Raw genomic sequence first — 16148 nt, forward strand, 5'->3', positions numbered from 1 at the left:
CCTTAGTAGAGTCTACTCTGATATTAAGGAAGATAAAGGTACTGCACCTTTGGTCCTCGAGACTTGGCAGTTTTGCCCATCAACTTTTCGTCATCAATTTCACATTGCTCCAGAAGATCCAAAATATCTTCCTCCTTAAAAAAATTTAATTAAAATCGTTATGACTAATGGACTCCAGAATTAATTAAAAGATTATTAATCTTGCGTACAACAAGGATTCCGAAAAGTATTTAACAAAGATTGCTCAGATCAAATGAGAAATAAAGGGTCATAGAAAGCCCTCTTAAAGAAACTTTCACTAAAACCTGGCAATAAAAATAATACTTAGCTGAAATCTATTATGTATTGATTATCATAAACAAATATATCCTTATGTTCTAGTATACTATTAAAATCTTAGAATACAATACTTCAATAAATTAGCCTATTGGACACTTTAAAATTTCTAAAAGTTCACTCTAATTTTTCCAGACCGCAATTTCATCAATCATTGCTGTATCAATTAGTGCAACATAATATTACGACTGCAGACAGAACACTGATGATTGGCCTAATAGTTTCATTTAGAACAATCTAATGTTAGTATTTAGGTAACAGGCACAATTTAATGAAACTTTTAAATTTTTAACTATTGCACACGAGTATCTTTAGAACTTTATGAAAGGTTTTCGCTCTATAGGCCTAACACCTTTTCTCATGCTCTTCTAGAGTCACTTTGAAGTCAAAGGGTAAAGTTATAAAAACATACACCCAAGTGGATGTTGAGCAAACCAGAGCAATAGGAGTACAACAGCTTTACTAAACGAGGTAGAGTTAACTGCTTTCATTGAGTTATTTATTCAACCTATACAAATATCACAAATTCATTTATATATTTATGATTTATATCTGTGCTTTTTTTAAAAAAAGGGTTTTAGAGAAACTAGAAATCTCACTGTGCAATGGAAATCTGTAAAATAGGTTACTCTTCATCGCCATCTAAGATTTAGCTATTAAAATATCAAAAGACTCTTAATATAAAGTTTGATTAAACAATAATCCTACAAAGGATTCCAAAGACAGCAGCACAAGACAGTTGAAAAGTAAGGAGTTCTGCTTCTGTTCAGGAAAAAGAAGGTCATATAGACAGCATTTTCATCATAAGAGCTAAAAAAAGATGATAAACTAAATAATCATATATTTTAAGACATTAGAAAGCTGTGGATAAAAGTAGTGTAAAAGGAATTATACCAGAGAGGGAAAAGTTCTCCCTAGGTGAGCAGAGATAAGTGGCCACTTTCTACTTTACGTTCATTTGTCAGGTCTGGACACAGATGAGCAGAGATTAGGTCTATAATAGATTCTCTGGGGGTAAAGAGAATCCAGTGGAGTTTTCAAAGGTCACGTGGGCTACTGAGACATCTAGAAGAGCCCCACAGAGCTGGTTCTCTTCGCCTGCTGGGTCTTTCCAATAGCAATTTTAGTTGAGTATGTAGTAGAATAGGAGGATAGAGGCATGGATGGCAAACCAGAACTAGAGAGAAGCTCACGTACTGCAACAAAGAGCCCGCGCTGCAACGAAAGATCCTGCATGCCTCAATGAAGACCCACGTGCTGCAACTAAGACCCACCACAGCCAAAAAACTTAAATAAATAAATATAAATAAATAAATTTAATAAATAAAATAAATAAATAAAACTCTATAACCATCGCCTGTAGTGTACACATTATTTTCAAGTAGACTTGGACATTCACTAATATAAGTACCATATTGAGTTAAAGCAAGTCTCAATTTATTTTACAAGACTGAAATCAGAATATGTTTTCTAACACCAATGAACTAAACTAGAAACTTTACCAAAAATAAAACTAGAACATTTTAAATGTATGGAAATTAAGCAACAAACTTCTAAGTAACCAAAATAAAAATATAATTTGAAATACAGCTGGTAAAAATACAATATATAAAAATGCTAGATATAAGGGTAATATACAAAAATAATCAGGTGTTCACATCCTGGCAACAAGTTAAAAATAAAAAAAATTTACGAACAATATTATCAGCAACAGCAGCAAAAACATCAAATACTTAAAAATAAGTTTAATGAAAGATGTGCAAAAACTATAAACTGAAAACTACCAATATAGCAGAGTTATTAAAGATCCAAGTAGATGAAGAGATATGCCATATTAATGGATCGGAAGACTCAGTATTGTTAATTCCCCAGAAATTGTTTTGTAGATTCCTCAGTCCAAATTAAAATCCCAGCAGCCTTTTTTGTAATTAAAAAATTAATCAAAATTTAGAATCAAACTGATTCTAAAATGTGTATGAAAGCATAAAAGGACCTAGAAAAGCCAAAAGAGTTTTAAAAAGAATAAATTTGAGGACTCACACTACCTACTTTTGACACTCATTATAAAACAACACTAATAAAGACTGTGTGAGTGTTATATAAGAAGAGGCTCCCAGATCAATGGAAGGGGGCAGGCAAAGTGGTGACATTTAAACTAGATTTTGAAGAATCAAATTGAGACTTGAAGCCTATTTATTATGTGCCAAGGTACTTAAAACAGACTATTTTAATTAACCTCAATTTTATTTTCATAACCTGTCAAGTATACTTTTAATACTACTGTTTTAGTGATCTGATTGATCAAATAGTTTAATGTAAGTTTACAAAATTAACATGTGGGGGAACTGGAATTTGAATGTAGGTCTATCTGGCTCCAGAATCCTTAGGATTTCTAGGAGCAGAGTGATGGGAAGATGGAACAGAGGCTGCATCCAGAGGAGAGAGAAATGACATTATAAAACAGGTAGAGGAAAATGAAAAGGTCTCTCACTGTCTGGATCAGGAAAAACAAAAAGACCACAGCACATAATTCTAATGGTGGAAATACTTGCATATGTCAAAAGAGGGAAATTTAAAGGAAAAGAGCATTGGTGTATACAATATTCCTTCTGCTTCTGTCCCTTAGGCCTAGCCAGCTTGAAAATGGCTTTATATCTTCCTGTTGCAGAATTTTAGTGAAAAGACCATAGCAAAATCTATATATAATAAACTTTATCATGATTTTTGAATCACTCAATATAACAGGGTATCCAAGATACTGGAGGCATCACTCTAGGGAGATTTCCAGTAATGTAAAATATAAACAATTTTAATAGGTCTGTGTGATGGAATGAAGAACACAAGAAAGGGTAAGTATGTGAGTAAATATGAATACTTAGAAAACTACTAAAGACCACTGACTGTTTAGACAACAAATAAAAACTTATTTGTCCAATGGAACATTAGCAAGCATGATGCTAGCAGAGGCTTGATTAGTTGCTGCACTCTGGGCTTGTCCTCTTGAAATGCTCCATTTTGGAACCCTGAGCTATCATACTAAGAGATCCAGTTACCCTCCTTACATGGTCATGTAGAGAGAAAGAGACACCCAGCCTGCTCCCCAGATGTTCCAGCTATCTCATCTGATGCACCAGACACAGAAGTGAAGCCTTCTTGGATTTCCACCCCCAGTTGAGTTGATAAATGCAAATATATAATTCACTCCAAGCTAGCTCAGCAGAAGAACCACTCAACTAAGCCCAGCCAAGACTGTGGAATAATGAGCAAATAAATGCAATGGCTTATTATACTGCAAAAGATAACTAACAGACCTTTTAGTAAGGCAAATAGATTACTCTGTGTGTGTGTTTCAATTACTTCTCATATGCCAGGTCTATGCAGTATCAGGAAAAAATTATTGTATAATGTTAGTTACAATCTAACTATGTAGCAATATAGTTACATAGTTAACTATATTGTTAACTATGTAACTCATAGTTATATCTCATTCTCAAACAATGAGAACATCACAAACCACTAGGTTATTTCAATCTATTTTTTTATTCAGTTATGTATAAATAACTCTGTAATAAAACATTTATTACAATAGATTACAACATAATATCAACATTTTCTACTGCTTAACTTGTCTTGTTAAAAAAACATCTTATTTATGAAATCATTTGGTTGGTTATGAAACATTACCAACTGTTAAAATGGAAGGAAAGTGCATCTTAAAAGTAAAATGTTTTTATATGTGGAACTAAGATGGGTTGTTTAAAAAGACATATTGTGTGGCTTCATTCTTTTTTTTCTTTATAAACATTCATTCCTTTACCTTCATCCTTTTCAAAGGATTATTCATCTCTCTCTGGAATGAAGCTGCTCTTCCTGAAAGGAAGGTCTGAAAGGCAACAGCCAACAAATTTTCATACTTTTCAAGTAGTGTTTTATCTTCAGGAGGATAAATTCGCCTACAATAAAATCAGATAAACCAGCTTGCTTAAAAAACGCTATCATAGCACAAGAGTTAAGGTCAACTACATAGATAATTCTTGACCATCTACTCTGTCAGTCACTTTACTAGATGCTAGAAATAAAGATGAATATAGTTACAAGAAATCCATTCATTTGTTACCAATACAAATTGAAGTTTATCTAGAGAATTATCATTGAACAATGCAGTTCCAGAAGGCACAGTATAAAGGTTTGGTCAAGGGGAGGTGGTTGAAGAAGAATCGCAATTGGGCATATTGAGAAATATAGCACTTTACTGGAGAGAATTTAGGTGATGAGGGATAATTTGAGAAGTTTTAGACTCAGTGTGATTATTGATGTATACAAGAATGTAGGGATTAATTCTAATGATCTTTTGAGGTGTGGTGGAATTATCTCTCTGGTGGAGAGAATTAGGTAGACGTAGGGTGAGAGGAATGTGTTCTCATCATCACTGTTGATAGTGTTAAGGCCAGAAAGAACATCCGGAATGCGGGAAGCTCTATGACGTCAAATCCTCCTAATTCTGCTGAGTCAGTTTCAAAGCTTGGGAGGAGGGGCTGTCTTTCCAAGAACACAAAGAGCTTAGGGGGTCCCCTTTTCTCCTGTCAAAGGTGATACTGTGGAGGAGGTCCAGTTCTGTACAATCCAAACCCCTTTCTATTGTCTCATACCTATCTCCTCCAAACATTTTCATTATTTGCCTGGTTCCTGATATATCTGAACTTAAAACAAAGTACAGGGGCTTCCCTGGTGGCGCAGTGGTTGAGCGGGTTCATGCCCTGGTCCGGGAAGATCCCACATGCCGCGGAGTGGCTGGGCCCGTGAGCCATGGCCGCTGAGCCTGTGCGTCCGGAGCCTGTGCTCCGCAACGGGATAGGCCACAATAGTGAGAGGCCCGCATACCGCAAAATAAAAAATAATAATAAATAAATAAAAATAAAACAAAGTACAGCAACCACTCTGAACTGACAGAAAGAATACTAAGAGACCTGAAACCTGACTTTTTCAAAATAGTGTATTATAATTAAATAAGGTCACATGATTACATCAGCCTGAAAAGACTTCACACAACCACCCCAGGAGCTCTCTCCAAGTCTGAACCATCTACTTGCTAACTATCTTTTCTTTCTGGAAATAAATTAAACAAAAAGCACTTTCTCAGAATGAAATAAACAGTGCTTAAAGTAAGCTTAAAAGTTAAAAAATGCAGGCACTTCTGTTTTGACACTGCACTTCTTCAATCTATTAAAAAACAAAAGCACAGTTACCTGTAATTCCCCATGTGTCGATTTTCATGTTCTTCTTTCGAGATCTGCTTCCGTACCTGAGCAAGTCTCTCCTTCTAGAAATGAAGAAATTTTACAAATAAAACCTGACAAATGAATTATGCAATTCAAATTGCAGGTACATTGTTAAATTTTTCATACCAACTCTTCTTTCCGCCTCTCCAACTGATGTCTTTGCTGTTCTGAGTCTGAGGAACCCGGTAAAAGCCTTTTGATTGAATTTTGACCATAAAGTCTCCTTTGAGCCTCAGCTTTTTGTTTAGCCAAGTTTCTCCTTTTATCACTGGTCCTAAAATACAGAACACAAGACCATATTCAAGAATTCAAATAAGCTCTAACCTTATCCCTGTGAGAATCAGCAGAAGAGGGGACCCAGTGGAGAAAAGAATCAGTTTTTATTAAATTTATATATTCACATATGTTATATTCACCTAGTCATTCATCAAATATGGATCTCCATACAGTAAATAGAAGTTCTGAAGGTAACAAGATAAAATGGAGACAGTATAGCAACTTACTAGCAATACAACCTTAGGTCAATTAACTGTGGGGTCTGTTTTCCCATCCATTAAATGCTAACAATATCATTTCCCTCCTAGAGTTCTTATAAAGATTAACTTGGGGTAACATTAATAGGTCCTTAATAAATGTTGCTTCCTTTCTCTTCCTTCAACCAATGCCCTTTATATTTAAGCATTCTTACTTATACTGACCACCCTTCAGCATATTTTCAATTCAGATTGAAATCTCAGCCTAACAATCATTGCTGAATTGAAAGCATTTGCATAGTCCTTCTCATTTTTGCCCAACAATGCAAATTTACTCATAGCGGTCTGATTTTTATTGGAAAATTCCAATAAAGTTGTAAGAGTGCTTTCCTCTGAACTTGTTTTCTCTCTCTTCCCTCCCATGTAGCTGGTATGATCAGATAAGCCTGAGGTCTCTTCTCTCTCCCCCTGACTTACACTCTTATATACCAATCTTAAAGATCTAGCAGGAACAGGGTGGACTCTAGAAAAAAAAGGAAAGGCAAAGCCAATTTTTCCCTCAGCCACAGGAAAAAATAGAGTTCTTATTCTTGAGCTTATATTTCCATGCCTTGCAATGTCATTAGTCTGGTAGGGCCCAGATGAAGGTGTAAACCAAAGGAAAGCGTACAAGGAGGCCATCTGGCCAGCTTCTAGTGTGGAGAGGTAAAAGACACACTTAAGCTTACAGGAGGTCCCATTCTATTCAATAAGGGATTGCACTGAGAATACTGGGCCAAGGCCCTAGATAATAGAGAGTGTTCTTTTGACTCAAGTATGCACCACCTCACAACTTGAACTTGCAAGGGTGTTAGGAAACTGATCTATTATCTTTCATAACAACATGATGGTTTCAGTGGCAGGAGTTCAACAAGTGAACAGAATAGAAGGAATAATTTGAGAAGAGGAATAAAGACGTCCAGAAACTTGTAAGTCATTTAGTATGTCTGAAGCTATCAGTGAATGCAGGAAACTCAGCTAATTAAAGCCTTCTAGCTTTAATACTAGGTTACTGACTCTCAAATTGAACTTTAGGCAATGGGGGAGAGGAGAGAGTGAGTTTTAAAAGGAGAAGGGAATAATTATTTTTGCAGGTTTTAAATGTTATGCCTTGGCAGCAGAAGCAAGAAGAACCACAATCCTGCAGCCTGTGGAACGAAAACCACATTCACAGAAAGATAGACAAAAAGAAAAGGCAGAGGACTACGTACCAGATGAAGGAACAAGATAAAACCCCAGAAAAATAACTATATGAAGTGGAAATAGGCAACCTTCCAGGAAAAGAATTCAGAATAATGATAGTGAAGATGATCCAGGACCTTGGAAAAAGAATGGAGGCAAAGATCAAGAAGAGGAAAGAAATGTTCAACAAAGACCTAGAAGAAGTAAAGAACAAACATCTAGAAGAATTAAAGAACAAACAAACAGAGATGAACAATACAATAACTGAAATGAAAAGTACACTACAAGGAATCAATAGCAGAATAACTGAGGCCGAAGAACGGATAAGGAACCTGGAAGCCAGAATGGTGGAATTCAGTGCTGTGGAACAGAATAAAGAAACAAGAATTAAAAGAAATGAAGACAGCCTAAGAGACCTCTGGGACAACATTAAAAACACCAACATTCACATTAGAGGGGTCCCAGAAGGAGAAGAGAGAGGGAAAGGACCCAAGAAAATATTGGCAGAGATTATACTCGAAAACTTCCTAACATGGGAAAGAAAATAGCCACCCAAGTCCAGGTAGTGCAGAGAATCCCAGGCAGGATAACCCCAAGGAGAAACACACTGAGATGCAGAGTAAGCAAATTGACAAAAATTAAAGACATGAAAAATTATTAAAAGTAACAAGGGAGGGCTTCCCTGGTGGCGCAGTGGTTCAGAGTCCGCCTGCCGATGCAGGGGACGCGGGTTCGTGCCCCGGTCCGGGGGGATCCCATGTGCCGCGGAGCGGCTGGGCCCGTGAGCCACGGCCGCTGAGCCTGCGCGTCCGGAGCCTGTGCTCCGCAACGGGAGAGGCCGCACTGGTGAGAGGCCCTCGTACCGCAAAAAAAAAAAAAAAAAAAAAAAAGTAACAAGGGAAAAATGACAAATAACATGCCACGGAACTCTCATAAGGTTAAGATCTGATTTCTCAGCAGAAACTCTACAAGCCAGAAGGGAGTGGCATGATATATTTAAAGTGATGAAAGGGAAGAACCTAAAACCAAGATTACTCTCCCCGGTGACGATCTCGTTCAGATTCAATGGAAAAATCAAAAGCTTTACAGACAAGCAAAAGCTAAGACAATTCAGCACCACCAAACCAGCTCTACAACAAATGCTAAAGGAATTTCTCTAAGTGGGAAACACAAGAGAAGAGAAGGACCTACAAAAATAAACCCAAAACAATTAAGAAAATGGTCACAGGAACATACATATTGATAATTACCTTAAATGTGAATGGATTAAATGCTCCAACCAAAAGACACAGGCTCACTGAATGGTTACAAAAACAAGACCCATATATATGCTGTCTACAAGAGACCCACTTCAGATCTAGGGACACATACAAACTGAAAGTGATGGGATGGAAAAAGATACTCCATGTAAATGGAAATCAAAACAAAGCTGGAGTAGCAATATTCATACCAGATAAAATAGATTTTAAAACAAAGAATGTTATAAGAGACAAGGAAGGACACTACATAATGATCAAGGGATCAATCCAAGAAGAAGATATAGTAATTATAAATATATATGCACCCAACATAGGAGCACCTCAATACATAAGGCAGCTGCTAACAGCTATAAAAGAGGAAATTGACAGTAACACAGTAATAGTGGGGGACTTGAACACCTCACCAACAAATATATCATCCAGACAGAAAATTAATAAGGAAACACAAGCTTTAAATGACACAATAGACCAGATAGATTTGATATTTATAGGACATTCCATCCAAAAACAGCAGACTACACTTTTATTACAAGTGCACACTGAATATTCTCCAAGATAGATCATATCTTGGGTCACAAATCAAGCCTCAGTAAATTTAAGAAAATTGAAATCATATCAAGCATCTTTTCTGACCACAATGCTATGAGATTAGAAATAAGTTACAGGGGAAAAAAACATAAAAAACACAAACACATGGAGGCTACACAATATGTTACTAAATAACCAAGAGATCACTGAAGAAATTAAAGAGGAAATCAAAAAATACCTAGAAGCAAATGACAATGGAGACACAACAACCCAAACCTATGGGATGCAGGAAAAGCAGTCCTAAGAGGGAAGTTTATAGCAATACAATCCTACCTCAGGAAACAAGAAAAATCTCAAATAAACTATCTAACCTTACACCTAAATGAACGAGAGAAAGAAGAACAAATAAAACCCAAAGTTAGTAGAAGGAAGGAAATCATAAAGATCAGAGAAGAGAACGCTGAAATAGAAACAAAGAAAACAATAGCAAAGATCAATAAAACTAAAAGCTGGTTCTTTGAGAAGATAAATTGATAAACCTGTAGCCAGACTTATCAAGAAAAAGAGGGAGAGTACTCAAATCAATAGGTTTAGAAATTAAAAATGAGAAGTTACAACAGACACCACGGAAAAACAAAGCATCCTGAGAGACTACTACAAGCAACTCTTCGCCAATAAAATGGACAACCTGGAAGAAACGGACAAATTCTTAGAAAGGCATAACCTTCCAAGACTGAACGAGGAAGAAATGGAAAATATGAACAGACCATTCACAAGTAATGAAATTGAAACTGTGATTAAAAATCTTCCAACAAAGAAAAGTCCAGGACCAGATGGCTTCACAGGTTAATTCTATCAAACATTTAGAGAAGAGCAAACACCCATCCTTCTCAAACTCTTCCAAAAAACTGCAGAGGATGGAACACTCCCAAACTCATTCTATTAGGCCACCATCACCCTGATACCAAAACCAGACAAAGATACTACAAAAAAAGAAAATTACAGACCAATATCACTGATGAAAATAGATGCAAAAATCCTCAACAAAATACTAGGAAACAGACTCCAACAACACATTAAAAAGATCATACACCATGATCAAGTGGGATTTATCCCAGGGATGCAAGGATTCTTCAATATATGCAAATCGATCAATGTGATATACCATATTAACAAACGGAAGAATAAAAACCCTATGGTAATCTCAATAGATGCAGAAAAAGCTTTTGACAAAATTCATCACCCATTTATCGTAAAAATTCTCCAGAAAGTGGGTATAGAGGGAACCTACCTCAACATATTAAAGGCCATATTCTTGGATTGGAAGAATCATTATTGTGAAAATGACTACACTACCCAAAGCAATCTACAGATTCAATACAATCCCTATCAAATTACCCATGGCACTTTTTACAGGACTAGAACAAAAATGTCTTAAAATCTGCATGGAGATGCAACAGACCCTGAAGAGCCAAAGTAACCTTGAGGGAAAAAAACAGAGCTGGAGGAATAAGACTCCCTGACTTCAGACTATACTACAAAACTACAGTAATCAAGACAATATGGTACTGACACAAAAACAGAAATATAGATCAACAGAACAGGATAGAAAGCCCAGAGATAAACCCACGCACCTATGGTCAACTAATCTATGACAAAGGGGCCAAGGATATACAATGGAGAAAAGACAGTCTCTTTAATAAATCATGCTGAGAAAACAGGACAGCTACATGTAAAAGAATGATATCAGAACACTCCCTGAAACCATACACAAAAATAAACTCAAAATGGATTAAACACCTAACTGTAAGACCGGACACTACAAAACTCTTAGAGGAAAACATAGGCAGAACACTATGACATAAATCACAGGAAGATCTTTTTTGACCCACCTCCTAAAGAAATGGAAATAAACCCAAAAATAAACAAATGGGACCTAATGAAACTTAAAAGCTTTTGTACAGCAAAGGAAACCATAAACAAGACAAAAAGACAACCTTCAGAATGGGAGAAAATATGTGCAAACAAATCAGCGGACTAAGGATTAATCTCCAAAATATATAAACAGCTCATGCAGCTCATTATTAAAAAAAAAACCCAATCCAAAAATGGGCAGAAGACCTAAATAGACATTTCTGCAGAGAACATATACAGATGGCCAAGAGCCACATGAAAAGCTGCTCAACATCACTAATTATTAGAGAAATGTAATTGCAAAACTGCAATGAGGTATCACCTCACACCAGTTAGATGGGCATCATCAGAAAATCTATAAACAACAAATGCTGGAAAGGGTGTGGAGAAAAGGGAACCCTCTTGCACTGCTGGTGGGAATGTAAATTGATACAGCCACTATGAATAACAGCATGAAGGTTCCTTAAAAAGCTAAAAAAAGAATTACCATATGACCCAGCAACCCCACTACTGGGCATATACCAAGAGGAACCCATAATTCAAAAAGAGTCATATATCACAATTTTCATTGCAGCACTATTTACAATAGCCAGGTCATGGAGGCAACTTAAATGCCCATTGACATTTGGGTGAATGGATAAAGATGTGGTACATTTATACAATGGAATATTACTCAGCCATAAAAAGGAACGAAATTGGGTCATTTGTAGAGATGTGGATGGACCTAGAGACTAAGTCAGAAAGAGAAAAACAAATATCATATATTAACATATATATGTGGAATGTAGAAAAATGGTACAGATGAACCAGTTTGCAAGGCAGAAATAAAGACACAGATGTAGAGAGAGAACAAACGTATGGACACCAAGCAGGGAAAGTGGGGGCGGGTGGTGGTGTGATGAATTGGGCGATTGGGATTGACATATATACACTAATATGTGTAAAACTGATAACTAATAAGAACCTGCTGTATAAAAATAAGTAACTAAATATCAAAAAAAAAAGAGTATCCCTTGGCAATACGTACAGTGGCTTAGAAGTGGATGAGAAAAGAAGCAGACTGTTAAGATAGTCTATGGTCTGAATGTTTGTGCCCCCCCCCCCCGCCAAAACCCATATGTTGAAATCTTAACTCCCAAAGGTGATGATATTAGTACATGGGGCCTCTGGGAGGTGATTAGGCCATGAGGGTGGAACCCCCTTGAAAGGGATTCGTGTCCTTATAAAAGAGACTACAGAGAGCTCCCTAGACCCTTCTGCCATGTGATGATACAATAAGTAGTATGTGATCCAGAAGCAGGCCTCACTCAACCATGCTGGCACCCTAATCTTGGACCACCAGCCTACAGAACCATGAGAAATAAATCTCTGTTTTTTATAACCTATTAAGTCTATGGTATTTTGTTATAGCAGCCCAAACAAATTAAAACAAATGGAATGCTATTTCATTAGCAAATATAAAATATGACAGCCTGGACCAGGGAAGCAGCAGTCAGATTAGAAAATAAGGAAAGATTTGAAGGGTTATTTTAGAGGAAGAATGAATGACTTTGGTGATTAATTATTATTATTAGTTAGATGTGAGGAGTAACAAAAAGGGCTGAACTTGAGATGGCAACAAGATTTCTGATTTTAGTGACTGGATGATTGAAAATATCATTTTTCCAATGGTAAATACTAAATCTGGATGAGTTTCCTTTGTTTAGGGAAAGGGTAAATGTGGTTTAGGTAGCTCTTAACTTTTAATTTTTTTGATATTCCATTTTATGTAGAACAATCATTTCTATTTACCATACAATTTAAAAGGAGAGGAGAGAAAAGAAGAACAAAGACCAAACAGTTGGTAAGAAAAAAATGTAAGAGAAGAAGGAAAAATGAAATGACAGAAAAGAGGAAGGGAGAATAAAAAAAAAGGATTGAGAATATTATGAATGCTGTGGAAGAAACGAACATAGAGCTATATGCACCTTCACAGCAAACACGGCACTCACAGACAAGGACACTGACACACACACAGCTCAAGAACATACCTATAAAGAAGAGTAACAGAAATAAGCTCACAAAGAAGTTCCTTTGGACACACTGAGAAACAAAGAAAAGCCAGTCACACCCAGACATTTTCTCTAGACGACTGCTCCCATATTCTGGCCTTGAGAAATACTGCCATTCTAAAAACTGTGTTTGGATTCCTATAAATATAGGTATAAATCAGCACTAATGACTCTTAGTCCACAATAAAAATTTAACCAGAGACCAAAGGATCTCCATTCACTTAGCACTGTAATGAGCATTTTTCCATTCAGCTGTATCCACACACTGTCCTAAGGAGTTTTGTTTATAGTTTCTGGAGCTCTTTCCAATACTCATTACTCTGTGCTTCCATACAAGGGATTTCTCTTTCTAATCAGCTGGCTTCGCACACTCAAGCTCCCGTAATATGGAATCCCTGGAAGTTCTATGAACATCCTGTGCTTGCCTCACTTCCTTATCTTACCACAAGAAGTTACCTTGGAATGAAATGTCCTTCCCCTACCCTTGTCTTCCAACCTAAATTTTTTTTAGTACTCACTATACGCTAGTTCTAGATATGGCCCTGGGAATACAAAGATGAATAGACAGAGACATTGCCCTCAAGTGTCAGCAATGGCATGTGAATAAATACAGAGTACAATGGATGCTATTTAAAAAGTGATAGTAAGTAGGGTGATGGAACAAGGGAGGAAGTAAACCACTTTGCCTCAGCAAAAGCTTCAAATAGGAAGTCAGGCCTGTGCTAGGTATTTAAGGATGAGTTGACAAAAATGTGGTATATGCATGCAATGGAATATTATTTGGCCTTAAAAGGGAAGGAAATTATGACACATGCTACAACATGGATGAACCCTGAAGACATTATGCTAAGTTAAATAAGACAGTCACAAAAGAGCAAATACTGTATGATTCTACTTATATGAGGTACCTAGGCAAATTCATAAAGACAGAAAGTGGAATGGTGGTTGCCAGGGGCTTGTGGCAAGGGGAAATGGGGAGTTGTTTAATGAGTACAGAATTTCAGTTTTGCATAATGAAGAAAGGTTCAGAGAAGGATGGTGGTAACGGTTGCATAGTAATGTGAACGTACCTATTGCCACTGAGTTGCAGACTTAAAAATGGTTACAATAGTAAAGTTTAAGTATATTTTACCACGATTTTAAAAAATGAATCAACATTCACCAGAGGAACAAAGCTAAGAGAAAATTTAAATAAGAATACACGCAAAACCATGAACATGTAAAACAGAATCGCATGAGAGTTCTTAGAAAAATTAATTCTAAGTCAGGGAAAAGAGAAGAACAAAAAGTGATCATATTGGCGAGATATGCAAGGGCCAGATCAAAAATGTCTTGTGTCTAAAGATCAAAAACACTTTGTAGGCAATGTTTAAACTTTATCTGATAGTGTGGAAACAATCTGAGCAGAATATTAGAGTTTATAAATATCTCTTTAAATGTTGGCATCACTCAGGCTCTGCCCTTACCCCGCCTTACTTCTCAATATATACACTCCAACTGTATGTTTTCATCCACTGGATTCAACAGCAATCTATACACAGATTTCAATCACATAGATGTCTCTATCCCCTGGAGCCCTGTATATCAAATCTCCCACTTAACAATTCTGCCTGGGTGTCTCAAAGCACTTCAAAATCAACATGTTTAAGACTGAATTATCTCTCATTTCTACCTTCCCCCATCACTTCTAAGCCTGTTTCTTGCTTTAAAGCTCTATCTAAATAAATGGTATACTGTCAAATAAGTCATCCAAGCCAGAAACCGAGACTTTGAACTCCCAGCACCTACCCCTATAGTAGTGGGCACTCAATAAACACTTGTTAAATGATTTGCAGAGCAACAGAGTGGACACTGCAAAACGGGGTGAAGTTAGTGCTGAAGGAAGGAAGGAAACCAATAAAATAGCCAAGGAGAGAAATGAGAAGTCCCTAAACTTGAAAAGGAGTCTAAGAAATTAAGCGGAAGTCATACATTTGACAGAACTACTTAAACTATATGCCAAAAAATGTATAGGCATATTGCTTAAATAATCTAAAATACTTGATACACTTGTATAAGCTAAATAAAATTTTCCCATTCTACATTTCTTTCCTTTCTATTCATTTCCTTTAGAATAACTGAAATATCAGTAAAATTTAGGCAAATCTTAATTTGATCATACAAAAGAAGGGGCCATATGAAAATTTCTGAACAAGTTTACATGTCAATCTTTTTTTAATAATGCCTTCCACATAAATCTACTTCTCAATCAGGCATCTGTTAAATGCCTGAAAATATTTCAAATAAATAAATTGCTTGGAAGTATCCCACAACTCTTTTAGAGTTCTTGAAATGACAATTAGAACCAACTGAGATCATAAAATTCCTGAGCTTAAATGACCTCAGAGGTCCTTTAATCTAATACCTTAAATGCTATTTGTTTTTTTGGTTTTTTTCGCACACACACACTGTATTTTATTTTTACAAGAGATAAATAAACTGACACCAAGCATTGTAAATGAATGACCACAACGAAAGCAACGATTGCAATTGCCAAACACGAAACACACTCATACTATGTCACGATATTGACATTCAGTCCAGTAATCCTCCACTGTAACAGCTCCTTTACTTTGCAGTGAAAACTCATTTGTATATTTTTGGCCTCTGAGTCCTTGAGGGATTTTTTTTTTATTCAAACAGAAAGTCACAAAAATTATAATCATCCTCATCAGTTCACTCAGTTCCATGTAATTATTTTTTTTATCTTGATCTTTTGTTAGCACTTTCATGAATTCATCAGTTTTCCATTAGAGTTCTGAAAATGCTTATTCATTCAGTTCAGCAGTATAGTCAGTTACCAGAAACCTGTACTTGTCAGAGTCTTTTCCATGAATTCCTTGAAGATGACACCCTTTTATAAGAACGTTTTTGCAAAAGCATCAGAATACACCCAGAACTGTCTGTAAATGACAAAAGACTTAAAAATGACCACGGTTAAAGATTTGATGAAAGTTCATAATAATGCAATTGACAAGGAAATTTAGTTATTTCTGAGATATACATTTTAAAGTAATAACTAGAATTATGACTTATAACACTATACCA

The 16148-nt window shown here is 36.2% G+C and overlaps 1 protein-coding gene across 1 annotated transcript in view; it reads right to left on the reverse strand.

Annotated features, from left to right (window-relative positions):
* The window catches only part of TTLL7 (tubulin tyrosine ligase like 7), a 93224-nt gene that overhangs the window by 39726 nt on the left and 37350 nt on the right, over positions 1-16148 (reverse strand). Inside the window, exons 10-13 of the mRNA XM_065881409.1 lie at positions 5742-5889; positions 5583-5656; positions 4154-4289; positions 48-134 (exon numbers count right to left, since the gene is read on the reverse strand). Coding sequence (XP_065737481.1) covers positions 48-134; positions 4154-4289; positions 5583-5656; positions 5742-5889 — 445 coding nt within the window. The remainder of the gene's footprint in view (positions 1-47; positions 135-4153; positions 4290-5582; positions 5657-5741; positions 5890-16148) is intronic.

Source organism: Phocoena phocoena, chromosome 1 (assembly GCF_963924675.1).
Source record: "Phocoena phocoena chromosome 1, mPhoPho1.1, whole genome shotgun sequence".
Taxonomy (NCBI): Eukaryota; Metazoa; Chordata; class Mammalia; order Artiodactyla; family Phocoenidae; genus Phocoena; species Phocoena phocoena.